Below are 26,525 nucleotides of genomic sequence, written 5' to 3' on the forward strand. Positions count from 1 at the left end.
CAGCTCAGTCATGAGGCTATGTCCCATGGTTCGCCAGTTGGGGGAAGGCTGGCGCAGCATCTTGTAGAGTGGCGTGCCATTACTTCAGATGTGTGGGTTCTGGAGATCATAGCCCACAGCTACTGTCTTCCTTTCCGGCAGAGGCCTCATGACAACCCACCAGGGAATCTTTCTTTGAAGAGTCCGGATCCGCTCCTTGCGCAGGAAATACAATCCCTGCTGGAGAAAGGTGCCATAGAAATGGTGCATGTAGCGGAGAGGAACAAGGGATGGTATTCCCCTTATTTTTTTATTTTCAAGAAAGACGAGGGATTGAGACCGATCATGGACTTGCACGGTTTGAATAAGCTCCTCAGGAAGGACAAGTTCAAGATGGTTACTCTTTCTCAAGTCCTCCAGGCCCTTCAACTTCAGGACCGGTTGGTGTCTCTAGACCTCAAGGATGCTTATATTCATGTGCCGATCCATCCCAAGCACAAGAAGTACCTGAGGTTCGCGGTTGGTGACTCGCACTTTCAGTTTCGGGTCCTGCCGTTCGGATGGACCTCGGCCCCAAGGGTCTTCACCAAGCTCATGGTGGTTGTGGCAGCGTATCTCAGGAAAGGGGGGGGGGGATTCATGTCTACCCCTACCTGGACGATTGGTTGATCAGGGCATGCTCTCCCGAGCAAGTCCTGGATCAGCTATCCGTCACCTGCCACTCCCTTCACAAGCTGGGCGTCTCCCTCAACTTAAAGAAGTCCCACTTGACGCCAACTCAGTGGTTCCAGTACATTGGAGCAGTGCTCGACACGTCCCTGGGGTAGTGTTTTCCTCCCGAGGTGGGGCTCATCACATTCAGCAGACGGTGCACAAGTTTCAACATGCCCAGAGTCTCCCAGCATTAGAGTTCTTGAGGTTGCTCGGCCTCATGGCATCCTGCATTCTTCTGGTGCTAGAGGCCAGGTTGCGGATGCGATCACTGCATCTTGAGAGCCCATTGCAGAGGTCACAGTCCTCCGGCAGGTTGTCGGACCCCGTTCAGATGCCGCCCTCGGTCGCCCAGGACCTTCTGTGGTGGCCCGACGAAGGCAATCTGATGAGGGGAACTCTGTTTTGGCTACCCTGGCCGGAGGTGACGATCGTGACGGACGCATCCCTCACGGGATGGGGAGCTCATGCCAACAAGTTGACAGTCAGCGGTCGTTAGTCTCCGAAGGCTTTTCTGTCGACTGGGCGAGGAAAGAATGTCCTGATTCTGACGGACAACACAGTGGCTATGCACTAACTCAACAAAAAGGGGGGGACAGGGTCACTTCCTCTGTGCAGGCAGGCGATGCAGCTCTGGTTCTGGACCATCCAGCAGGAAATTTCGATCTCGGCAGTTCATCTGGCCGGAGACGAAAACGAGACGGCGGACGCTCTGCGCGATCTCTCACGAGTGGGAGTTGGCTCAGGAGATTCTCCTGGAGATCGTCGCCCTTTGGGGGACCTCTCAAGTGGATATCTTCGCCTCCAGTGTTAACCGGAAGTGCGAAAGGTTCTGCTCGCAGGAATTTCCTCCAAGAGGAGCCGTAGGAGACGCGTTCGTGGTGGAGTGGTCATTCCCACTGCTGTATACGTTTTCTCCAGTCCCCGTCATCCCACAAGTGCCGCAGAGGTTACAGAGGTTCAGTTCCCAGATGATCCTCATTGCTCCGGCATGGGCTCAGAGGACGTGGTACCCGGACCTTCTTGACTTGTCCATCTGCCCTCTACGTCGTCTTCCCTACCGAGACGATCTGCTCTCACGGGAGGGGGGTCGGGTTCTCCATCCAGAGGTCAGATCCCTCAACCTTCATGCTTGGCTTCTGAAAGGTTGAGGTATAAGGATTGGGACCTCCCTGAAGACGTGATGGAGGGGTTGTTTCGGCCAGACGGCCGGCAACAAAGTCCCTGTACCGTTGCGGTTGGAGAAAGTTCTGCGACTGGTGCAGGGTTAAGAATGTGGATCCTTTTTCAAGTGACATTCCTGTGGTTCTGTCTTTTTTTGGTTTCTTTAGCCCACAAGGGCCTGCAAGTGGTTACCATTAAAGGTTACCTGGCGGCGCTGTCTATCTTTAAGCGCTCGTCTGAAGAGTGTTCTTACTTTAAAATTCCTTTAATTTCTCAGTTTCTAAAAAGGCTTACTAATGTGTTTCCTCCGTCACCTTTCCAGGTGCCCAGTTGGGATTTGAACCTTGTTCTCAAGTTTCTAATGGGTGCTCCCTTTGAGCCTTTGCACTCTTGTCCTTTGAGACTGTTAACTCTTAAAAATGTATTTTTAGTTGCGGTCACTTCCGCTCGCATAGTGAGTGAGTTGCAGGCACTTTCTGTTAAGCCACCCTTCACTGTATTTCATAAGGACAGGGTTGTCCTTGGAGTCTGTCCTTCTTGTCTTCCAAAATTTGTATCGGAATTTCATTTAAGCCAGATGGTCGTTCTTCCGGCGTTCTATCCTCCTCTGCATCCTGGTAAGGACGAGGAGAGGCTCCATAGGTTGGATCCCAGGAGAGCTTTAAGCTTCTACATTTCACGCATGTCCCGGGTCAGAGTGGATGATCAGCTCTTTATTGGTTACGCTGGAAGGCGTTTGGGACAAGCTGTTACTAAGCAGACTTTGTCTAGATGGATTATCTTGGCAATTTCTGAATGTTCCCGCTATGCGGGTAAGGACCCTCCGGTAGGCTTACATGCCCATTCTACTAGGGGTATGGCTGCCTCTACTGCCCTATTCGTAACATCTGTGAAGCAGCCACTTGGGCTTCGTCCATACTTTTGTACGACACTACTCCCTAGATTAGTCCTTTACTCTGCAATTTGATTGGGCATTCTAAATTTCTATATTCTAAATTCTTCTTCCCTCCTCCATACATTGGTACTGCTTTGGGAGTCTGTCATAGATATGGAATACGTCGTATCACCCGATCGCCTCGAAGAACAAGTTACTCTCTTACCTGGTAACGTTCTTTTGATGGGATGGTCCGACGACGTATTCCATATCGCTCCCTCCCTACCTGACCCGCTACAGAATTTCTTAGGCGATTGCAGCTTACGTTTCCGCAAGGCTTTCTGTGGTCATACTGGCAGAAGATTGGTTCCACACGTTCCATGGGAAAAACTACAACTAAGGCTACGGGCGTCGTGCGTCCTACTTATAACATCCGGTGACGTCGGCTCGACGGAGGCCCTCGAACAGCGTATCGAAGTCACTGACGCAAGACGCGGACGCTGATCGATTTTCTGAAGCAGCACAGCTGTGGTTATTACTGTCATAGATATGGAATACATCGTCGTCATCCCATCGAAAGAACGTTACCAGGTAAGAGAGTAACTTGTTCTTTCATAATAAATGGAAGCCACAAACCACAATTATTAACACACATTCAAGAGCAACAAGATCATTAATAAGTATTTGGAAAGCATTTTTAGCCTAAATCTGGACTCCAATTAATCATGAATTATTCTGAGTTTCAATGCACCTTGTAAAAATGTAGAAACCACCCAAGCAACCTATTCTGTTTCCCCTCATTCGATAAACAAAGACCGGGCTGAAGGAAGAGTGTTAAGGACAAAACAATAACTGGAAAAGTCTGTGGCATAAAAGGGCAGAATGGAAATTAACTTTCTTCAGGGTAGGAATTATTCCAGGCGCCACACATTGCATTTAAATAATTAAAACATGCTCTAGTGAATAAAAAGAACAATGGCATAGAGAAGGTGAAAAATGTAAATACTTGGCCATAGAGTCATGACCGCAGAGAATCTAAATAAATAAACTGGATTCTTGATAAAATCTAACATCTGCGTAATGACTTAGTAGCAGGCCTTTCCATTTCCAAGTGGTGATTTTCCCACACAGAGAAGTAAGATTGTTAGAGATAAGGAAGAGACCCTAGTCAATTCCCTCTCCACCTTATTTACCCAAGGAACCACAAATGCCCTTTTGCTGTTTAAAATCTTTGCCAAAATATTTGTTTCTTTTCCTTATAATGAATAATTTCTATAAGCAAACTAAGCACCATCAGCATATAGGAGCCAATCCTATAGGGGCTCACAGAATTAAATTAGCTTCTGTTGCATATCCAAGATACTTACCAAAGTTAATACCAAAATTCCACATTCATCAAACAAACTTTTTAGCCTGTGTTTTTCAAGAAGTCCCAAACGGAAAAGTGTACACATACTAAATGCATGCAGGGAAGTTACGTTGACAGAACAAAAACAGTCAGGAAAACTAATCTGTTCTATGTAACCGTGGATATCTTTCAGAAGAGTAATACCATTATCAAATTGGGATCAGCAAAATGTATGGTTTTCTGCAGAAAAGAATACTGTTGCTTTGCAAGCAAACAATTGCCAAACGCACCCTTTGCTCTTCCACAAGAGCAACAGGGGTAACACTTGCGCTCCTAATGGTTTTACTGGACTGCATGTGCAAAGCCAAACAGTATTGCATAGGTACCCAGACAAGGGCAGACTGACAAGTACGACTAGAAGTTTTGAGGACTTTTTCCACTGGCCCTATGAAATAATACTGCTTGCTCATCTATGCCCAGCATGTGAATCTAAAACTGATTCAGGCTGCAGAAGGCAAATGTTACTTACCATTAGTAGTATTTCTTGAGTTTGATCTGCTTGTCGCATTGCACAACCCAATCCCCTGCTTTGAGAGATAGACATAGATGTGAACTATGCATAATCTCCTTTTCCATTATACAAGTACAATTTAAGCGTTGCCACAAACATACCACAGAAAGGCACATCACTTTTGTTTACAAGCAATCAGTAGAAGCAATCTATTTCAGTCAGAATTGTGGGAAGCAGACATGTCCCATATTGTCCCTATTACAGGAAAGGCACCGTCGACACCTAAAGTTTCACAAAGAAGTTGTAATACTCTGGATGAACCACTAGCTGCTGAACTGTCCACATCACGCAGCTCTTAAACAGATCAAGCTGCAGAAATACAATTTCTTGAAGTTTTCCATACACCTGTTAACACATTGAATATGAAGGTATATACTCACAGCTCTGTAGGGTTACTAGTACTCTCTACAATCTATTTGTGATTTTCCTTTTAGGGGTCCTGGACACGGTCACCTCTGTCCTCCTGCACCCCAGTGCCTCTGCTCGATTGGCTGCAGCTTGGTCTTTGCGCTGCATGGCTATGGCTCTGCCCTGCTATGTCTCTCCACTCCTGGATCGATGCATCGAGCGACTGGGGGCCCTGAAGTCTTCACCTGAGGCTGTAGCTGGTTATAGCTCTGCAGTGGCTGCTCTGCTGGGGGCTGTGAGGCACTGCCCCTTGGGAATTCCTCATGGCAAAGGAAAGGTAGGGCTCACTGTGTTCTCATTAATAACTGAGCGGTTGCAACTTGTCCTGTTTATTTACACTTATAACTTTCACTTTAAGATGATTTATGTGGGAACTTTTGATCAAAAAGCATTTTGTCACAAGCAATGTAAAGAAACCAGAAGTATTTGGAAAACATTTGTAAGGAATAAACGAGATTAGTTGTAGATAAAAGCAGCACACATTTCTATTAAATCTTTAAAAAGTTATTTTATATATATATTTTTAATGACTCTATAATACATGACCTTCCATTCTAAAGTAGTTGAATCCATCTAATTGAATACTCCGTAGTCTGAAAAAAAAACAAAGTTGTCCGACCCAAAATTACATGGTGCACCTGCCAAAGGATGCAGACATCCTTAGTTTAGTAAAGTGGCACGAATAAAGGATGCAGAGGTAAGCGATTATTTCAGAATTATGTACTTCAATCAAAATTTCACTTTAAAATTGATACTGTGCATAGGTGAACATACAAAAATACACATTTGTAAACTAAAGAACTAACCCACCAAGTAAATATTAGATGTAAAATATGCTGGCATGTGTTTTGAAGGAAAATATTTTGAGCAATGAAGGTGGAACACGTCCCACCCCTATTTAAAGCAAACAGTTGTATATGTTTTAGGCAAGACCACCAATCCAGGTTCCAGATGAACATGTTGCCCTCCTCTTCGTAAGATGAGCTCCTTAAGTCCTTACACATCAAAGACCCTGCCATCCTTATGGTAATAGACCTGTCTCCTTCCTTTGACACGGTCAGCCTTTCCATCCTGCTTAACTGCTTTCAAAACTCCTTTGGCATCAAAGACGGTGACCTTGGGAGGATGACATCCTTTTTTACTTGATTGAAGGATCCAGATCGGGTCAAACCCTTTCCTCTAAGCCGTAAATCTTTAGATGTGTGGTCCCCCAAGGCTCCATTCTCGATGGCGTTTCACCTCTTCTCTACGAAACTGGCAGAGTTCATTGCACCTTATTTCTGCCTGGTTCAATCTTATATTGATGACATGCAAATTGCTTTAAAGCAGAGAGGTGACGCATTCCCTACTCTTGTTTAGAGTTCTATTGAGTGTTTCCTCACCTGTGCCCGTGGCTAGATGTTAGTTAACCTACTAAGCCTTAATGCAGCCTCGCCTATTCTAGTCCTTGTGGCCAGGAGAGTACGGGTATGTTTGATAGTTTTCTGGCATTGCCCCCGAAGTCCAAGAGCTATCTAAGAAATTCCACTTTCAGCTGCACTTGCTGAAGCACATCCTCCCTCACCTAAGTCGCCCACCGCCTCAAAGTGAAAGTGACAAGGGCCTTGGTTCTCTGTTGTAGACCATTGCAATAGTCTTTAGCTTGGCCTCCGCAAGACTCTGCTTCACCAGTTACAGATCATACAAAACACATCTGCCAGATTTCTTTCTTCTGCAACCTAAAGACCACAATATGCTAGCCTTGAAATTGCTTCACTAGCTCCCAGTGGAGTCCTAGATCTCTTTTAAAGCACTTTGCAGTGCCTGCTGGGCTTTTTGTGGAACTGACCCAGGTGACCTCGAGTACCAAGTACTGCCCTTAAGATCTGACATTTCCGGGTCACTGACTCACTGGAGTCTGAAGGGAAAGAAGCTCTGTGGCAGGACTGTTGGCACGCTTAGGGCTAACATGTGGAATGATCTGCTTACTCCATCAGTGCAGAAGAAAAAGACTTGCGTTTCAGGAAAGACCTTCAGGCTTCCTGGGCCACATGTTGCACTTCTCTTCAGTCTGTGACCATCCCTGAATGGGACCTTATTTTTTTGCACTTGTACTTTATTGTATTGTCTTGCACTTTCCTTGCACCGTGATGATTTTTCAAGTGAATACATATATAACGGTAGTGAATGTTTATTTTTTGTGCTACTTACCTGAGATTTTTCATTGCTAAGAGTGTGTCGAAGTCCTAAATAAATAAAAAAAATGTGTATACATTCTGCCTACCTTATGTTACTAGTGTGTGCTCAACTGAACCCTTCACCACTCTCGCTCTTCCTTAATCTAAGCCTTGCTGCTTAGTCACAATAACAAGATAGTTTGGCAAGACATTAGCATTTTTTCCTGTTCTCCAGGATAGGGTAACCTCTCACAATCCATAAATGCATCCTTAACCGTAACCTGGGGGTACCACCTACAGTATGAGATGAAAGAGGATACAGCAAGTTGGGGTATTTTCCAAACGCAGGAATTCTCTTTGTTCTAAGCTTTAAGGCTCAGGCCACAAACGTTGCTAACCTATTTAGGGCTTATTTGAAGGTCATTCTTAATACTTTCCTGCCCCCTAGAGTTTTTAAAATATTTTGTGCTCCGCAGGGGTAGCAAGCACCTCCTCTGAGTCTATGGTACCAACAACCTAAAACGTGAAAATGCATTCTATATTTTGGGAAGCTCTTTCCACATTGACTGTCCTGACCGATCACCTTCTTTCCTTTATCGTTGTGCCGTATTGGCTTGTAAAGGTACACATGGATGTTCAGTCTGGTCTCCAATCTCATTGGCCCATCTGTCATCTGACTTATCCTCCAAAACATTTAACTTGAGAATAGTTAACTGAGATATCTTGGGGTGTGTAACCAGTCATTCTTATTAATCTCTCTCGGCCCCTAGTCCTCTCCTTTTGCCAAATAATCCCTTGAGAAGGTTTGTGATTCCGCAGTTTTAAGACCTGATCCGCCCCGGCAAGAGAATGCATATAAACTACCACATTTTTGCTCCACTTCACCAAAGGAAATCTTGGATACAGCGGATGTTGGTCTCATTGTGGTTTGCAATATATTTCTCTGGCTTCCTCGCTCCAAGTATCTTCATTAGGAAATTGTTCTCTATCTAGTCATGGCACCCCATGGCACCGAAAACTAATTTTACAACCATAAATTGCTTGTGCAATGGCCTTGCCATTGTAGACTTTCAGGGCTGCTTTGACAGAGCATGGTATTCTCCCCTTGACCCCGCATTACTGGTACCTACCCCTTTTGCCCAGTCTTCCTGCACGTTGGAGATAGTAGGGTATGCACCAACACCTCTGCAGGGCTTGGCCTCACACACAGGATTCAGAAAGGGGAAAGGAAATGTAAGCTATGATATGGCATTTATAACGCACCTGTAAACAAGTGTTTCTAGGCGCAGCAAGACCAGGAGGGGGGAAATGAGGGAGGACAAAATAACAATCTCACTAGGCCTTGTCATTCGGATTGCGCAAGTGCTGGGAAGAGGGAAGGGGAGAAGTGCCAGGGGGGAGGGGGAAGTGCAATTAACTCACGTGCAGGCAGCGGGTGGCTCATAGGTGCAGAGAGAAGGGACTATAGGGTTGCAGATACAGACCCTTAAGTGCTGGGTAGATCGGAGGCAGTGCAAGGGCAACTGGACATGCAGGATCCTGGGCCAGAGTTCAGAGGGTGACCAGTGCGCGGAGCAGTCTAGTGCATCAGCCGGGGAGGGGACGTAAGAAAGCGAAAAGGAAAGAGTTGCGTCCGGGACCGAAGGTGGTTCTGCACAAATTTGCAAGAGGCAGGGAGGCTGTTCTAGAGCCAAGGCGATATTTACCCCCAACTCTCTGCTTGGAGAGCAGTCTGACCCTCAGAGTTAGAGGTGGATGAGCGTAGAGCTCGAGAAGGAAGATGTTTTGGAAGAGAACGTTGGAGGTAGAGCGGTCCCAGGCCCCAGAAAGCCTTGCAGACGATGCAGATTTCAGAGCTGGAGGTCAAAGAGTAGAGGCAGGAAGATTTAGAAAGAGGCTGTTGCAATAGTCCAGCCTCGAGAGGACCAGAGCTCTGGAGACCGTGAGCTTCTGGGGGAAAGTGAGAAAAGGAAGAATACCTCTGAGGAGGTGCAGCTGGTAGTTTGACTTCTTAGAGACGTCAGAGATGTGAGGAAAGGAGGAGAGGGTGGAGTCGAAGAGGTATCATGGTAAAACCAAGGCCACCCTTCCTAGTGCCCCTCTCCCTTTGCAGAGTGGGGTGGGGGGGTGGGAGTTGGCCCTTCATGCAGTGTACTGATTGACTGAGACTTTTTAATTCCTGGTTTAACAGGTAATTCTTGCATTGGCAGAAGACTTGCTGTGTTGTGCGGCTCAGAATAACCGGCTTTCAATACAGCGGACGCAGGCGGGTTGGATGCTTATATCTGCCCTCATGACGTTGGGTAAGTGCCTCTAAAGCGGACACTGTTTTCAGAGCTGAAGTCGCATGTGTACATCTGCAATCAAACCCTCATGAGAGACCTGAATCTCTTACATGGATCGATCCCTTCCTTTTATGGGGCATGCATATTCAGAAGTTTGCTTTTTGATTTATGACTGCCTTGGTCCTGTTCACAGCTTTCATATTATGCATGCTTTTTGTTTACTATTTGCCTCTGTTCTTCATTTTTCTGAGCACTTCATACTCTGAACCTTTTGGTGTTTGGCACACTTTAACCCTTAGGTGGGGTGGCGGCTGATTTCTTTACCATGGCTTATGTCGTTGGCCCCCCACAAACCACCCTCGACTCTCGTTCCTGCTGGGGCTCTGTCGTTTCATGTCTTGGGGTTTTTATGTTCAAACTATGAAAGCCTTTGGATGGTTGATGGAGTGTAGGCCACCGCATAAATTGTATGCCCCTGCAGCTGACACCTGTGAGCAGGGGTGTGATGGCGTGGAACCCTCCAGGATGCTTGATCCTCTGGGAGGCCTTGGTGTGGATGATGCTCTGATGGGGTTCAAGTAGGTTTCGTGCTGTGGGGTTTCCCTGGGCAGTCTCAGCTCAAGCCATTTTATTTGGTGAACAGCACACCCCTGACAGGAGAGGTTCTGGGTGCAGTGGTTATTTGATGCTCTGGTGCCCCCTGCTGTTCACAACATTTGGACCTTCAGCGGTTGACAGTCTTGGGGGTGACAGTTGTTTGGCTTGATGGTCCTGATGTTGAGGCACTGTATGAGGTATACCCATGCCAACGGTTGTTGGTACCCTGATAGTTTACATAATAATGGCCCATCCCTTAATGTCTCTTTGGTTTATAAATGATCTGTTCACTAATCACCTTTTAGCTGCGGATAGCTAACGCTGTTATTCACAGACAGTTATTCACAGACCGTCTAATCTACGCAAAAGTTCATAGTATAGGTAGTTGGGTAATATGCGTTGAGTTTTCTGTTATAAAGCAACTGACTTTTCTTAATCAAAACACGTAATTCAGTCTGATTCTTTACTGTTTATTACAAAAATGACATTCTTATGCATGTGCAATAAGTGATGATGAAATATAGACTTTTCAATGTCTAATTTATCAGTATGCCAATATTAACCTAATGGGGCAAGTGGGTATGTTTCACCCAAAGAGGGCTTTCTCAAGGCAAAAGATACCCTTATGTTCATTCAGTTTCATCGGTTTTATCAAGTTACCAACTTTTAAAATGGTCCTCAAAACATTTCACATTCATTAAACCAGAGTTCACTTTTCCTATGTCCAACTTTGAACAGTTTCCTGTTGTGTATTTAACCCAAATGAATGTTTTCATTGAAACATAGACACAGCCTCATTGTTCAGAGCAGTCCACAACATTTATAACGCGCCTATACACCAGTGTTTCAAGGCGCGACGAAGCAAAGGATGGGAAACTGAGGGAAGACGGAGACAATGATCCTACTAGGCCAGGTGACATTTAAGATCGTGCAAGTGCAGGGGAAGGGGGAGAAGGGTAAAAAGTACCAGGGGAGAGGAGAGGGGGCAATGCAGTACATAGGATAACAGTTAAATAAATAAGACAATAAATAAGATTGCGGCCAGCTGGTGGCAAGTGCAAGGGTAAGTGCAGACATTGGGTGTGAAGTGCTGGCAGGGGCTGTAGGGATACAGAAACAGTCCCTGAGTTGCAAGGGTTGCCTGCCAGGGGGGCAGTGTAGGTGTGTAACTGGTGGGAAGGGGACCTGGGCCCGAGATCAGAGGGTAGCCAGGTAACCAGTGCAATTTCAGATTCAGCCAGGAGATCAGCAGGGGAGAAGAGGAGAGAAAGCAGAAGCAAAGAGGAAGGTCTTGAGGAGCTTCTGGAACCGGAGATGGTTCTCCTCCAGTTTCAGAGAGGCAGGGAGGCTGAGAAGAAGGCAATTTACGACCAACTTGCTGCTTGGAGAAGCGACTGAACCTGAGGGAGTTGGAGGCGGATGAGCAAAGAGCTCAAGAAGTAAGATATTCAGGAAGAGAGAGTTGAAGGTATTGAGGTCCCAGGCCCCAGAAGGCCTTGTGGACAATGCAGAGGGTTTTGAACTTAATCCTCGCCGCCACTGGGAGCAAGTGCAGAGATTTCAGTCCTGGAGAGATGTGATCCCTGGGCTTGAGGCCAAGGGCAAGTCTCGCAGACTTGTTTTGGATGAGTTGCAGAGGGCAGAGAGTAGAGGCAGGCAGATTTAGAAAGAGGCTGTTGCAGTAGTCCAGCCTGGAGAGAACCATAGCTCTGGAGACAGTGAGCTTCTGGGGGAAGGAGAGGAAAGGAAGAATACCTCTGAGGAGATGCAGCTGGTAGTGTGACTTCTTAGAGACGTCAGAAATGTGAGGAGAGAAGGAAAGTGTGGAGTCGAAGATGACCCCAAGGTTTTTAGCCTCACAGGTGGGAACAGGAAGAGGGCTGGGAGAGGCTGGCCAGAGTGACGGGAAAGGAGGGAGCAGGTGTGCCTATGAGGAGAATCTCAGTCTTACTGGCATTAAGGCAGAGATCATTGGTGGCACACTACTCCTGGATGGCAGATAGTCAGAGATGAGAGAAGGAGGAAAGGTGGCAGAAGGAAGCCTGAAAATGAGTTGTCATCCGCAAAGCACTGAAAGTTGGGGCAGAGAGCGGCAATGCGGTGGGCAAGAAGTGCCAGAAATTGGTTGCGCAGCCAGGGAGAGAGGTTAGACCCCTGGAAAACACCACAGGTAGAGATAGAGGAGAGGAAGGACCCAAGTTGGACCTGGGAGGGTCGATCAGAGATGGAGGTCAGCCAAACCAGGGCCTGATCGGTGATACCCAGATTATCACGGAGACGGTTGAGCAGTATGGCAGGGTTGACTGTGTCAAAGGCAGAGGAGAGATCAAGTAAGATGAGGACACAGGGGGTGTTGGAATCAAGGTTGGAGAGCAGGTCTTCACGGATGTTCAGCAGAGCAGTTTCTGTGCTTCTGGCAGCTCTGAAACCAGACTGATGGTCATGGAGACATCCAGCAGATTCAATGTGAAGATTAAACTGAGAGATGGCCAGCTTTTCCAGGAGTTTGCCCAGGAAAGGAGTGGTGGAGATTAGGAAATAGTTAGCCGGGCAGGAAGGGTCGGCAGAGGGTTTCATAAGAGGGTGCATAAGGGAGTACTTCAGGGGGGAGGTGTTGTGGCTTGTAGAATGTGGAATGCAAGGGAATAGAACTGGAATGGGATGGAAGGAAAAAGGAAGGAGGGCAGGCAGTTGATATGTAGCAATAAAGAAGTATGGATGTAGATTATGCCTCAGAGTATCATTCAAGATTATCAAGGTTATATGATGAAGGTATACAACAGCAGGGTTAGACTCCAGTGGAAAGGAGTGGTTGCAGAAGTCCGCCAAAGCAGCAGCTAGGGTGTCTATATGGTCCTTGATGGTTTTGGAGGAACAGGGGTGAACCTGTTTTGACAAGACTTTCATAGATCGGACTAGAAACGTCGTCTGAGGAGAACAGGGGAAAGGCACAGAAGGAGGGAGGAGAGGTGGCCACAGAAGGGCCAGAGAAAGAGCAGGGGGAGAGGAAGAGACGGGACAGGATGTCCTGAGTTTTAGAGATGAAATGAGAAGCCAGGGCCTTGCAGAGGCCCTTGGAGGGGACCGGAGAGGTAGAGACTGCCGAGTTGTTAGATGCCCCGGAGATGCAGGGTTGGATGTGGGCTCTCTTCTTGGTGCGGACAGAGAGCGGTATTGCCTTTGGAGCAGGCGGCAGGCCAGTTTTTCAGAGGATGTACCGGAAGCACGCCATTTCCCCTCAGCCACTCTGCACTTGCATTTAAGGATGACGAGGTCTGAGTCATACCAAGAGTTGCACTTGGCCTTGAGCTTCAAGCGAATCCTCATGACGGGGGCAAGAACATCGAGAGTATCAGATATAGCAGAATGGAGCATGGAAAGGGCTGTGTCCGGGTGTGAGTCAGCCAAAGGGGGCACGGGGGTCGGAGTGGCGACAAAAGCCTCAACTGAAACACGCTTCATGAGTCGGATAACTGAGAAGGTAGGTGGCAATGCTGGAGTTGGCTTGGCCTGAGGGGTAGAGAGGGTGTGCTGGGAGGAAAGGAGAAAGTGATCACTCCAGGAGAGAGGAGTGGTGAGAGGGATCGAAAGGGGAAGGTCTGAAGAGAGAAGAACATCCAGGGTGTGCCCTGCAGAGTGAGTCGGGCCAGAGGGGAGAATAGAGAGTGAGAGAGTCGCAGAGGTCACAAAATAGTCCAGTGGAAGGACAGCAAGCTTCCAGGTGCATGTTGAAGCTCCAAGGAGGAGTTGTTGAGTGGTTGAGACCAGGAGGGAAGAGGAGAGGTCCGCCCAGTAAGAGGAAGGAGGAGATCTGACCAGGTGGCCGATGGATGGTAGCCACATTTGTATTTTATTTATTTGTGTAGTGCAAACCAGGCCCGGAGGCTACCGGGCGCATATCTTAGAAACAGTGGTTACATAGTATTACGACATTTCAGGTAACATTTAAATTGACATAGTAATCAAACGCATTGGTAGTTTGTACAGAAATGCATAGGTCATCAGGTTTTCAGAATGCAGCTTGGTCATCTGATGTGACTAGCCACCGTTTGGCTTTGTGTTTGAATAGATTCAGGGAAGGAAGGTTTCTGATAGTAAGGGGGACAGAGTTCCACAATTTGGCTGCCAGAACTGGGAAGCTAGACCCACCAGCTGTTTGGAGCTTGTATCTAGGGATCAGTAGGCTCTGGTTGAGGGTAGATCTTAGAGATTGAGATGGGGTATACTGCGTGAACCGTGAGGAGAGGTAGCTGGGGGCCAGGTTATTCATGCATTTGTAGGTCAGGGCAAGCGATTTTAGTGAGATCCTTTGGGTGACTGACAACCAATGAAGGTTCTTCCTGGTTTCTGAGATGTGGGCTGATCTGGGGATATTGAGGGCTGCTCCGATGGCGTTATTTTGTATGATTTGGAGTTTGTCTAGGTTGCCTTGATTGGCGCCTTGGTACAGTGCATTGCAGTAGTCCAGTTTGGACATGACCAAAGTCCTAGCATGGATTGTACAGTTATGAGTGGAGAGAAAAGGGCGGCATGCTGTGATCAACTTGCAGGTGTAAGCAGCGGCGGCAGCAACTGCATTCGTTTGTCTGTGGAGGGAGAGGGTGGAGTCGAGGTAGATTCCGAGAGTTTTAGTATCCTTGGAAACTTTTATGGAGTTTCCGTCGATATTAAAGGAGCTGAACATGGGGTTCAGCTTGTTAAGTCTTTGCTGTGTGCCTAGGATGAGGAGCTCTGTCTTGTCGTCATTGAGACAGAGCTCATGTTGAGCCATCCAGGTTTGGATGACAAGGTATATGTCATTTAGGGATTTCGAGTCTACTGTGTAATTGCCCGTGCTGGGGATGAGTATCTGGGTGTCATCAGCATAGTTAGTGTAGGTGACACCCAGATAGTCCAGCACATCAAACAGGAGTTTAGTGAAAACATTGTAGAGGGTAGGGGATACGCACGATCCTTGGGGGACCCTGCACGGGACTGGCGCAGGGTCAGCAGAGGAGGTTGGGGAGAATACCCTCATCTGTCTATTATCCAGGAAGGATTGAATCCAGTTAGTGGCCTTGTCGGAGAAGTGGGCTGCCGTTTTCAGGTGGTGACAGAGGATTTGGTGGTTGACCAAATCGAAGGCAGCAGATAAGTCTAATAGTAATAGCATGGCTAGTTTACCTTTGTCTCTAAAGTCCTCAATTTGGGTTTTGAGATCTAGGAGGGCTGTCTCCGTTCCGTGTTTGGGTCTGAAGCCAGATTGTCTCGTGCCTAGTAGATTGTTCGTTTCCAGGTAGTTCTGTATCTGAAGATACGCTGCTCTATCTAAGATTTTTAGCAAAAATAGGACAGTCGTGAAGGGCCTGTAGTTGGTTGGGACCTCCGGATCTAAGGTAGGTTTTTTTAGGAGAGGGATGACCCATGCAGCCTTGAAGTTATTAGGGACCACTCCCGATTGAAAAGAGGCATTGATAAAAGTGGTAATAAAAGGAGCGAGGTCATGAGCCGATTCCTTAATGATCGGGGCTGGACATGCGTCCCCTTGGCAATTGGAGGGTTTTAAGTTGCAGATGATATTTTCAACCTCCAGAGCGGTGAGCGGTGTGAAGCTGAATGGCACCAGGGAGTCTGGGGTAGTTATTTTAGGTGGCAGGGTATTGCTAAATATGGGAGTGTGGAGGGAGTTTTGTTTGGCGTTGATTTTGGATTGCAAAGTGGTTATTTTGTTGAGAAGTGCGTTTTGTATATTATTGCACCACGTGCTGTCTTCGGTGCACACGTCAGGGGCAGAGGAGGGGGATTCTAATTCTTTGAGAATTTTAAATAATTCTCTTGTGTTGGATTCTGCTTGGGATATGCGTGAATTGTCTCTTTTTTGGCTTGAAGGATGGCTTCCTTATAGTTGAGAGAAGTGATCAGGTTGGAGGCTTTATTGGCTGAGCTAGGATGACTTTTCCAAAGGGCTTCGGCCTTGCGCTTTTCTTTGCGCAGAGCGTTAAGCTTGCTTGGTGAATCAAGATTTCAAGTGGCACCGTTGTTTGGCTTTGCGAATTTTTAGTGGGGCTATGCTCTCAATGGCTTTGATCATCAGGGTGTTGAAGGCGTCTACTAAGACAGTGGGGTCCTTATCCTTGTGCTGCGAAGCGAAAGTGTTCAAACAAGGGAGGATGAGAGGAAGCAGTTTCTCCCTGGTGATATCCTTTTTATTTCTGGTGGGTATAGCGGGGGCTATGGTAGGTGTGGGCTGTGGGTTGGTGGCTGGCAGGAGGAAGGTAATAACATGATGGTCAGACCAAGCGCAGGCAGCGTTGGAGATGACATTGGTATTGCAGTTTAGGTCAGCTAACCAGTCGAGCGTTCTCCCTTGTTGTGTGTAGGATCGCGAATGCGCTGCTGGAAGCCTAGGTTGGAAAGGGTGGTGTCAACTTCAGAGGCCATGTGGTCCTTGGGGTCAGAAAGGCCGAGGTTGAAGTCACCTAATAGCAATATCTGGGAATAAGGCTTGGTGTTAGCCGACAAGGTGGAAGCAACCTCATCAATAAATGAGCCCAGTGGACCTGGAGGTCTAAATACAAGGTGGAGTGTTGCTGTGTTGGTGGGAGAGAGGGATAGTTTCACCAATAGTGATTCTGCAGAGCTGAATTGTATGTTAGCGGCAGCTCTCATAGTGATCTTGTCGCTATGTATGAAGGCGGGGACCTCCTTTAGACAAGTTGGAATGACGGTCATTTCTAATAATGGTATAGCCCTTGGGTAGGGATAAGGCGAGTAGTGGGCCAGAGGCATCATGTAGCCAGGTTTCGGTAATGGCTAGGAAGTCGAGGTTATGGACAGTGATGAGGTCTGCGATGTCAAGGGCATGGGCCGTAAGGGATCTTGCATTAATAAGGGCTCCCTTTAGCGCTGAGGTAGGTGGGGTGGTCGGGGGGGGCTGGGTGCTGTGGGTTGGTTGGGCTGTGGAGGAGCGGTGTGACTGCGCTGAGTACCAGGTGGTCTGGACAGTCTAGATCCAAGTCTGATATTCCTATTTTGTAGTGTACATGGGACGTTTGGTGTAGGTTTGGTTGCAAAGTGCTTGAGCCACAGAGCTGGGTCGTTGAGGTAGGGATTCGATGGAGGGTCCGAACAGTCCACAGTAAGGGAAAGGCCAGGAGAGGGAGAGAGAGCCTGCAGACGAGGCATTTGAACGATGAGTAGGCCTGCGTAAGAATAACAGAGGCAGGAATCCGTTCAGGGATAATCGGGGCTCTCCGGGAATGGTTGTATCTGGGTGCAGAGGATCTTGTAGCCGTCAGGGAGGACCGTGTGAAAGCTCGTGACAGAGCTGGCTGTGAACCATGTCTTAGTGAGACCGAGGACATAGAGGTCCAGTTCCTCCAGGAGGCAGCAGATGTCAGAGGAGTGTTTGACAGCTGAGTGAGAGTTGCACATGCTCCAGGTTCATGTTGGCATACTGATCTATATTTTGTCACTTATTGCACATGCATTAGAATGTCATTTTTTGTGTTAAACAGGAAATAATTATTTCCATCGAATCAGATTGCATTAGGTGTTATGATTAAGAATAGTCACAGTTGCTTTATAACGGAAGACTGAGCGCATCTTTAATTACTTATAACATTTATTTAACGCCCAAACCCTGGGGTATCACGGCGTTCGTTACACATACAGAATTTGGTTACAGTCAAACATCATACTTCTACTTATTGAAAAGCCATGTTTGTACACATTTTTTTAATACATGATACGATTTCTTATTTCTGATGTCCATCGGGAGGGTGTTCCAGAGGGTAGGTGCGGTAATCCCAAAACTACAGCTACCAGCCCTTTTGTTCCTAAAGCGTGGGGTGACTAGGGAGATACTGGCATTGGATCTGAGGACTCTACCTGAGGGTTTCTGTATAAGTGTGTTGTTGAGGTAAGTGGGTGCTACTTTATAAGTGCATTTGTGTGCAAGGGATAGAGGTTTGAACTCAATACCTGCTTTTACTGGCAGCCAGTGTACCTCTCGTCTGATGGCAGAGATATGATCAGAGCGCTTAAGCCCCTGTGCCGCTCGCAGTGCTTTGTTTTGCTGTAGTTGCAGTTTGGCTAGGTTAGCAGCAGAGGTGCCCATGAAGAGCATGTTGCAATAATCCAATTTTGATCAGATGAGCGCAAGTGCGAGTGTGAGGCAGTTGGCTGGAGTCAGAAATTGTCTGCTTAGTGAGATGAGCCGCATGGTATAAGCTGTGGCTGATGACAGCGCATTTACGTGTTTCGTCCTTGTTAGATCTGCTTCATGATGCAATCCTAGGTTTTCACTTGTTTCACGACCGTGATGGTGGTACCATCTATGCAGATGCAGAACTAAGGGTCTAGGTTTTCTATTACCCAACTACCTATACACTGATAGTTTACCCATCTGATGTTTGATGCTGAGCCCTGGTGCCAGTACTACCACTAATCATTGAAGCAGTGTCTTACTGTTTGTTTCCCATTTCCGGAATGTAGATTTTACACTCGTACGCCTGGGTTGCACACTGTGGATTTCTCTTTTGAACCTGCACAGCATTATAATAAGTCTTCCTTTTCCATGTGCTGCTGCAGGGCCTAATGTGGTTCAGCAGCATCTGGGGAGAGTCTTGCTTCTCTGGAGGTGTGTTTTTCCACTTTCTGCCAAAGACCTGGAGACTGAAAGAAGCCGGGGAGACTCCTTCACCTGGCAGGTGACTCTGGAAGGACGTGCTGGAGCGCTTTGTGGTAAGTACTTCATCCCTACCTGTTTTGATGTTAACGTTGTACATTTCTGTCCTCTGGTCATATTTGGAACAGCAGGGAACTTCTGGTAAAACATCAAATTACACAAAATGTGCTTCAGATTTCTTAATCCCTTTTGGAAGAGCCTTTTTCTGGGATGGTCTGCTCGGGCCTTTCTGCCTGTTGTCTCTAGTTGTGTTATCTGCTTTACTGATCGCTCATGGGAGCACATCCTACATTGTGTTATTTCAGGCCACCCTATGGCACCTTCTATTTAAAGGGAATTTTGTACTGGATTGCGCTCAGCTGTCAGTGTGTTCAGCATACACCTTCCTGATGGGCAAAAGTGGTTGCCTCACTAGTAGACCTCCCTTCTCTGCATGGACCTAAGATGAGGGAACGTGAAGACCTCCCTTCTCTGCATGGACCTAAGATGAGGGAACGTGAAGACCTCCCTTCTCTGCATGGACCTAAGATGAGGGAACGTGAAGACCTCCCTTCTCTGCATGGACCTAAGATGAGGGAACGTGAAGACCTCCCTTCTCTGAAACATTAAGGGGTGAGCTAGTTGCAAGAAGCGCCTCATTTCTGGATGCCCTGGATAGGAGTGTGTTAGGACTCGGTTTCTATACTCTGGCCTGGGGGACCGATGTATAGGAGACCAACCTAGTTTAGTGACGGCCACAACTCTGGGAGCTGTAGCCAAACCAGTTCATGGTAGCAAGGCGAAGTCCCAGGAAGGGTGAGCCTGGTAAGGGGCCCTCAATGAGTACACACAAAGAAAAGTCAAGGAGCACACTTAGAGTTCTAAAAATACTCATTAAATTATGGTCATATAACGCTATAACATATTACTACTAGCATTTAATATTTATCACACAAAACTAAATAAATGATACATATATCCAATCACTGGAGTAGGGCAAAATATGTAATAAACCCCTGCAAATGAAGGTGTATTAGTATGCAGCAAAACGGGTCCACAGAGATACAACACTAACTTTAAAAGTCCATCCCTAAGATGTATGGGGCCTTGTGCCCAGAGGTTCACCAAAGTTTCTCAGTTGTGTGAGACAGGAATAAGTTAGTGGAGGGCTTCTGGGGTCCAATGAAGAGTTCCAAGGGGTAGAGGACAAGTTATTCTAGTGAGTAAGTGTCCCCCCACTTTTGAAAAGCTTGCGTGAGCAAGCAATGTCAAAGCCAAACTATTATAAAAATGTCTAAAAGTTATAAAACTTTTAAAGGGGAGATATGGGGTTCAGTTAAGTTCTGTTACAACTCACCCCCCATACTCTGATTCTTTTTAGGACGTGGCTGGTCTTCAGAAGAGGGTCCAAGGTCTCTTTTCCCACTGTCGGCTCTGGTCCTCGAGGCTCAGGGGTTGCAGGTTCGAACACTTCTCCAGTCGGCGACAAATGTTGGTGCAAGGTCTTCGGGATGGAGAACGCTGAAGAACTCAATGCAGGGCCCCTCACTGCACAGGACTGGATGCAGCAAAACTGTTTTGGACGACTGCCACCGATGCACGGTGACACAGGCAAACACATCTGTTACTGTTGGACGTTGCCTCCTAACTCGGGGTCCTTGGCAACTGGAACCACGGAATTTGACAGAGACAACTCCTGTAGCATAAGCTGTGGATCGTAAAAGTTCCAAGCCTCAGCGCCGAACGGCCACGTCTGCAGCACGGTTGATCAAACTCTGAGCAGGTCAGCCCCTGGGTGATCCAGGGGCACTTCCGAGGGTGCTTCCTTGCAGGCCTGCGAGCTGACGTCAAGGGTGATTGTTCCCACCACCCCAAGGGTCGAAGCTCATTTTCTGGACTTCTGGAGATCACCTACAAGGCTGGGCTCTTCCAGGCTAGCAGCAGATGTTGGTTGCCAGGCCTTCTTCCAATGGGTCCAGTCTCCATGCACGTCTTGCAGCTGGATACTTGGCTCCTTCAGGTTTCTTCAAGGATCTCTGAGGAACAGATGCAGGGGTCCTCTTATCCAATAGGCGGGTAAGAGCTGAAACTCCCACTTGCCAATCAAAGATGTGGGTCACATCCCCGACCCCTCAGCAGCGGTCCAACTGGGACCACTGGTGGCATAGCTCATGCATACCATTCAGACATACAGAAACCAGTTTGTGGATTGGGACCAGCCAGTCCCAACCCACTTCCTGGCAGCAAACGCACATGGCCCTGCAGTAGCCCACGAAAAGCCTCAGCTTTCCTGGGGACTAGAAGTCCATATCATTTTCCTATACTCACAGGTCAGGAAGAACGGTTAGTGACAAGCTGGCCAAGGGACAAACGAAAGCCTTGTGGCACGCCCATGTTTGGACACTATCCACAGTAAGCAGGCAAACACGGTAAACACAGTAAGGCTAAATCAAATTACACTAACAAATAGCAAAGAGTAACTGCTGCCACCAGCGTTGCCCCTTAGGCACACCTAAAGTAACCAAAAATCCTCTGAGTGTTAGTCTAGGGCAAAACAAAATGTGTACCCCATTGTAATGCATTGTAAGATGCATTGTACAATGATCAGTTACCAAACGTGATTACAAGTTACCACAAGTAGCAACAAAGTAACAAGACTTAAAGGAAACCATGTTTCCCAGTACTGACAGCCCGAAGGACATGTCAGTTTTTCCCTTTGACAAATGAGCAAACGCCAGTGTAGTGAAGCTCAAGGCTTCACTGCACTGCAAAAAGTTCAGGTCAGATTCCAAACTAAAAGCAAAAAGTTTGGGGGTCCATAACAATTGAGGGAACGGTGCTGTAAAGAGAGATCTTTCCCTACAGAGTGTTAAGAAGCTTCACTTCTTTGTATGTTTATGTTGAATAATCAGAGACTACCCTTTTACACACTTTTGAGAGAGTTAGCAGAGGCACCATTCGATAAGCTCTAAATGCAGTGTGCAGCTTAGTAAGGCTGCCAAACCTGTTTCATGTCTGTGTTTGAGGGCTTTTGCTCCTCTTGTTCATTGCTCCCTTTAACTTTATTTCTGCTGATATTTGATCCCAAAAGCAAAGCCAGCTGTTCCTTGATGACGCTTTCTAATCTACTTTCTATATTTTGCAGCAATCAAAAGCTTCCTTCTGTGCTGTGGCGACCTTCTCACTGAGGACGTGCTCCAGAAACTGCTTCCTCCATTACCTTGTGCCGTGGATGTCCTAACTCGGTACGTTCTGCTTCTATTATTTTTACTCAAGCAGCGTGTGGCCCGCCACAAAGAATTACACTGACTCTGGTAGTAAGTCCAGGGGTCTTTATTGATGACTTACAGATACATTGGATGTAGATTCTTAAAAAGGGTCTTTTGGGCCTACCGAGTACTCTAGGAGGTTTGGCAGTAGGGCCGGCCCGGCCTCTTTCCCACTTCCCTAGCCCAAGCGTCCTTAACAGGGATGTTGGCGCTTGCCAACGAGAACACCTGGCTGTCTTTTGCTGCCTTAGGCTAGTGGTGCTTCCCCTAAAACGTTGGCTGACTTATTCCCTAGTAATTTCCTAACTTTCCCTGACCTATCCCACTTAGTGTTCTATGGATTTGGGGATGGTGCCTTCTTCTGTCTGGTGTCCCTCTCACTTCTCAAACACCTGCTAGTACCTGACCCTTCACTATACTGGTATCTTATGATGTTCCCTTCCCACCGTACTATTGTCCCTGCGATCTCCCACTTCGCTTTTCCACCTCCACCCTTTGATCCGACTTCTCCTCTTACGTCTCAACTCTTTCACTTTCTATTATTGTTACCTCTGTTGTTCCCGTCCTCCCAGCCCACTCCCTGTTGCTCTTCCGACTCTCCTTCTACTACTGTTCTTACTTGGATATTATCACTATCCCTTTTCTACCCTTCCTTCCTCTTACTATTACTGTTGGTTACATGTGATTTTAACAAATTCATTTTCAGAGAATGCTGTAATAACGAAACTGTTAGAATGACAAATTTCAAATTTGTTGTTTTTTGTTTTATTTGGGGGGGGTCCCCTTTTCCCTAAGCTTTTAAACCCACCCAACCCCCTCCACACCCATTTTAAACCCCTTACCCCACCCCATATATATTTGAAACAGAAATTTGATTTTTTTTCATTATAACATTCTCTGTAATTTTCATTTGTTGAAATCACTGCATAACTTACTATCAGTCTATTGATGCTTCTACTCACTAACACTTGCTGTCACCCTCTGCTACAAACTACAGCACTACTGCCTATTCAACTTACTTTCTGCTCCTCTACTCACGCTACCTAATGCCTCTACTCGCAACTACTACCTCTCCCAAACTCCCACCCCACCCTACCTCTACTTATCACACTCTCTCACACACAAATACTTGACAGATCCCCTCCTTATAATAGCCTCTGCACTGCTATTCCTCTCTCCTTCACTGGTCTCTCAGATGTCCTCCTCCATCTCCTGTCCTCACCCAACTAACCCACACCTCCGTACACACCCCACCCCTGGATATTTACCCTAGGCAATAACTTATCTGGCTTCCAAGGTTGTGAGGTAGGCTGGCTATGGGTAGAGCTTAAGAGGGCTTGTAAGCCCCTTCCCTTCCAACATGGACCCTAATGGGGTCTAAGGAGATCCTCTAGAGAAGGCCTTCCTGGGTCTCTTTTAAAAGAACAATATCCATGGTGGTTTAGTGGGAATATAATATGGCCTTCATAGAGGCTTTTGTTTGTACTTTCAATCCCTGGTGGTTTAGCGGGGTAAGGGCTATGCAAAGGCATTTATTTCATAAAAATAATTTCCCTGGTGGGCTAGTGGCCCACCCACCCAATAGGGGTTCCTTGGTGGGTTAGTGAAGGCTCCCTATCTGTGTGGGCTCCAGCAGACAAGCTCTGCTGGAACTGTGCATGTTGTAGTGAAAGTGGCACCCATGGTGCCGCGCACCTCATTACCGTGTCCTGTGGCACCTTCTCTCAGTTGGGGCGGCCAGTGTTATGCCGGCCGCCACAGCCCGTGACATCCTGCTGGACATCATTCCGGTCTCAGCTCTCTAGCGCCCTCCTGGATTCAGCAGGGTGCTGCCCTTATTGCGGCATGGTCTTCCCTTGCCCCTTCGATAACATTGTCCAGGCAAACAGTGGGTGGGAGGATGTCTGTCCACATTCAGTGGGCTGGGGCTGGCTCCCTCACAACCCTGCTAGGGCCTGAAAGCAAGCCCGGTCACACCTCTCTCTGCATTTTGCGCTGTCCCATTGAACCCTTACGTCCCGTCCCGTTTCCTCCATACTCGTGGGACATTCCGTCCTCCAGGACAGGAATGGAGCACTTTTTGAAGTATCAAAAAATGCATATTCCTTTTTATTTTTTACCCAAGGCCAGCGCGTGTGGCTTCAGTTTCGCCTTCCTGAGCCCCGCCCAGCGCATCACCCTCCAGTCCTTTTCTCTGCGCGGTCTGGCTCGGACGCACTTCCAACATTGGGACTTTTGTTTTTTCCCTACTTGTCCTTTCGATTTGTTTTCCTGCTCCGGTTCTGCAGTCAGCTTCTTTTCCTCCACCTATGCTGGAGGGTAAGGGGGTTGCCTAGTGTACCTCCTGCAGGTGTCACTACGCAGCAGTCGATCATCGTATTCTTTGCCTTGAGTTCCTGGGCTCAGACCATTGTGGGAATGCGTGCTTCTACTGCGACTCCCTCTTGGTACATGCTTTTGAGGCTTGTGATGTTGGAGGAAGTCTTCCAGAACTTAACTTCGGTACACCTGCAGATCTTCATCGAAGAGATGTCATCTGGTAAGTATTGGGTGTGGTGACAAGCCGTGTTGGTAGTTGGCACTGGCGTTTGTCCACTTTCTGCGCGGTTATCTTGATACCAAGTATAGAAAATTTGATGCAAAATGTAGGCACATCAGTCATTGGTTGTTTCTGTACATGCTTTTTAATGTACTCAATAACACGTGACAGGTTCTGGCAACATAAGCCATGTAAGGTGAAACAAAAAGCCAACCCGCTTTACGACCGTAGTCTTTATCAAGGCTGTGGTAGGTGATGTGTTTGGAGTGAGAAAAAGTGCACATATTGACGGCGCAGTGGTGAAAGACGAATTATAACATTCATGGTTACATTATAATCAGAAACCGTGATAATCCACATGGTTATATTACACAGAGAGACATGTAAGCATTGTTGGTCAATTCAAATAAATGTGCTCATATTTTACAGTGGTGTGCAGTGATTTGTGGTGATTGGCCACCCCAATGTAGGGTAAATATAAAAAACATAAGCATTCAAAACGTTACAAGATAATGATCATTTGATAGCATTTGGGCAATTTAAGCATGAATAGCACAGTACCAAGGAAAGAGGAGAAAAAGGGGGGGTGGTAAAGGGAGTTAGAGCTCCACCAAGACATCCCTGACCAAGCACCTGCAGCAACCCACCCAGACCTAAACAATCCCTTCTGCGGCGATGCTTGTCAGGACGAGGTGGGGGGGTCTGTACTTCCGCTCTCTATATGGCAGAGGAAAGGCACAGAGGACCCCAGCCGAGATTCTCTGATATGGTAACGCTGGACGAGCAATCAAGGCCTAGCTTCTCAGGAGGTGATGCGGGCTGGTTCTTAAGTACAGTGTATCCCCAAGCCCCCACAATGGAATGTCCACACACTGTATTACTGAAAACACAGTCTTTATATAATTAATATTCAAAGGTTATGTACACTTATCACAATAATGCACTTTGTGCTCCGGAAAATCAACAATGGTAAATATCTACAATTCTAAAGTGGTACCACTAATATTCGATTAGAGTGCATTCAACAAGGCTGTGAAAATGCCACACGGATCAATAGCAATGAAACCAGCAATAGAGGGAAGAGAGAAAGCAGACGGATGAAACAATAGGCAGACGACTGGTCCTTGCTACTGGACACAGCTCTGAGTGGAGATCCCCCCACCTGGGCAACCTGTAAAATAACGATATATAAAACAAGCCCAGTCCATATATTGTTCAAGAGTCTCGTTCTCTCCTACAATGTTTTACCCCCCCAATGTACCTGGTGGAGTAGAGTTCGTCGGCGAGGCGTCGACCGATCCTTCTGGAGTGACTCCTTTTAAGGCAGGAGCCACGGATCGTCGAGGGCGTCGCGGACTCGGGGTTCGGTGTCGGGGAATCGGCGGCCCTTCTTGAATGTCGCCCCTTTCAAGCGGGAGACACGGGGCGCCGAACGTCCGACCGTGAACCGGGTAGAACGACGTCGATGAGGCAGCAGGCTTTGATCCGAGCGGTGCTCGTCGACGACAGAGCGTTGGCGTCCTGCAAGGAAGAGGCGTGCGGGGCACATCGGTGACGATAGTTCTGGACCGCAAAGAGATGAAGAAGAACTGTGGCCCAGCAAGGGCGTCGAGTCGTCGGCGTCTCTGCGGTCTTTGGGTGGCGGGAAACCCACCGGTGGATACTCCTCGGCGCGTCGACGGTCAGGCCTTCTCCCACAGGAGACGGCACGGCGATGCAGACGAGAGCGTCCGTTGATCAAGTTGAAGTTCTTAGGCAAACGGGAGCACGGCGGCTCCGGTCGGCGACGGCGGTCGTCGACAGTGGCGGACAACAGTCCGGGCGCTTCGCTTTGGGATTCCTCAGCAGTCCCCGTATCGGGTCGGCAGCCTGTCGTAGGTCTGTCTACCAGGGAGCGTTGGCAAAGGTCAGCTGTGCACGATGGTCCCTCGTAGCTCGGGAAGAGGGCGCCTTACCAGGTCCTCTCTGGGTCAGTCC

General features: G+C 47.5%; 1 protein-coding gene across 6 annotated transcripts in view; it reads left to right on the plus strand.

Annotated features, from left to right (window-relative positions):
• HEATR5A (HEAT repeat containing 5A) overlaps nt 1-26,525 on the plus strand; it is a 704,366-nt gene that overhangs the window by 209,716 nt on the left and 468,125 nt on the right. For all 6 annotated transcript variants that reach the window (XM_069638471.1, XM_069638476.1, XM_069638475.1 and 3 more), the window contains exons 10-13: nt 5,082-5,332; nt 9,403-9,514; nt 18,665-18,817; nt 21,886-21,985. In XM_069638471.1, coding sequence (XP_069494572.1) covers nt 5,082-5,332; nt 9,403-9,514; nt 18,665-18,817; nt 21,886-21,985 — 616 coding nt within the window. The remainder of the gene's footprint in view (nt 1-5,081; nt 5,333-9,402; nt 9,515-18,664; nt 18,818-21,885; nt 21,986-26,525) is intronic.

This window comes from Ambystoma mexicanum, chromosome 14, assembly GCF_040938575.1.
Source record: "Ambystoma mexicanum isolate Mex_15411 chromosome 14, UKY_AmexF1_1, whole genome shotgun sequence".
In the NCBI taxonomy this organism is placed as follows: Eukaryota; Metazoa; Chordata; class Amphibia; order Caudata; family Ambystomatidae; genus Ambystoma; species Ambystoma mexicanum.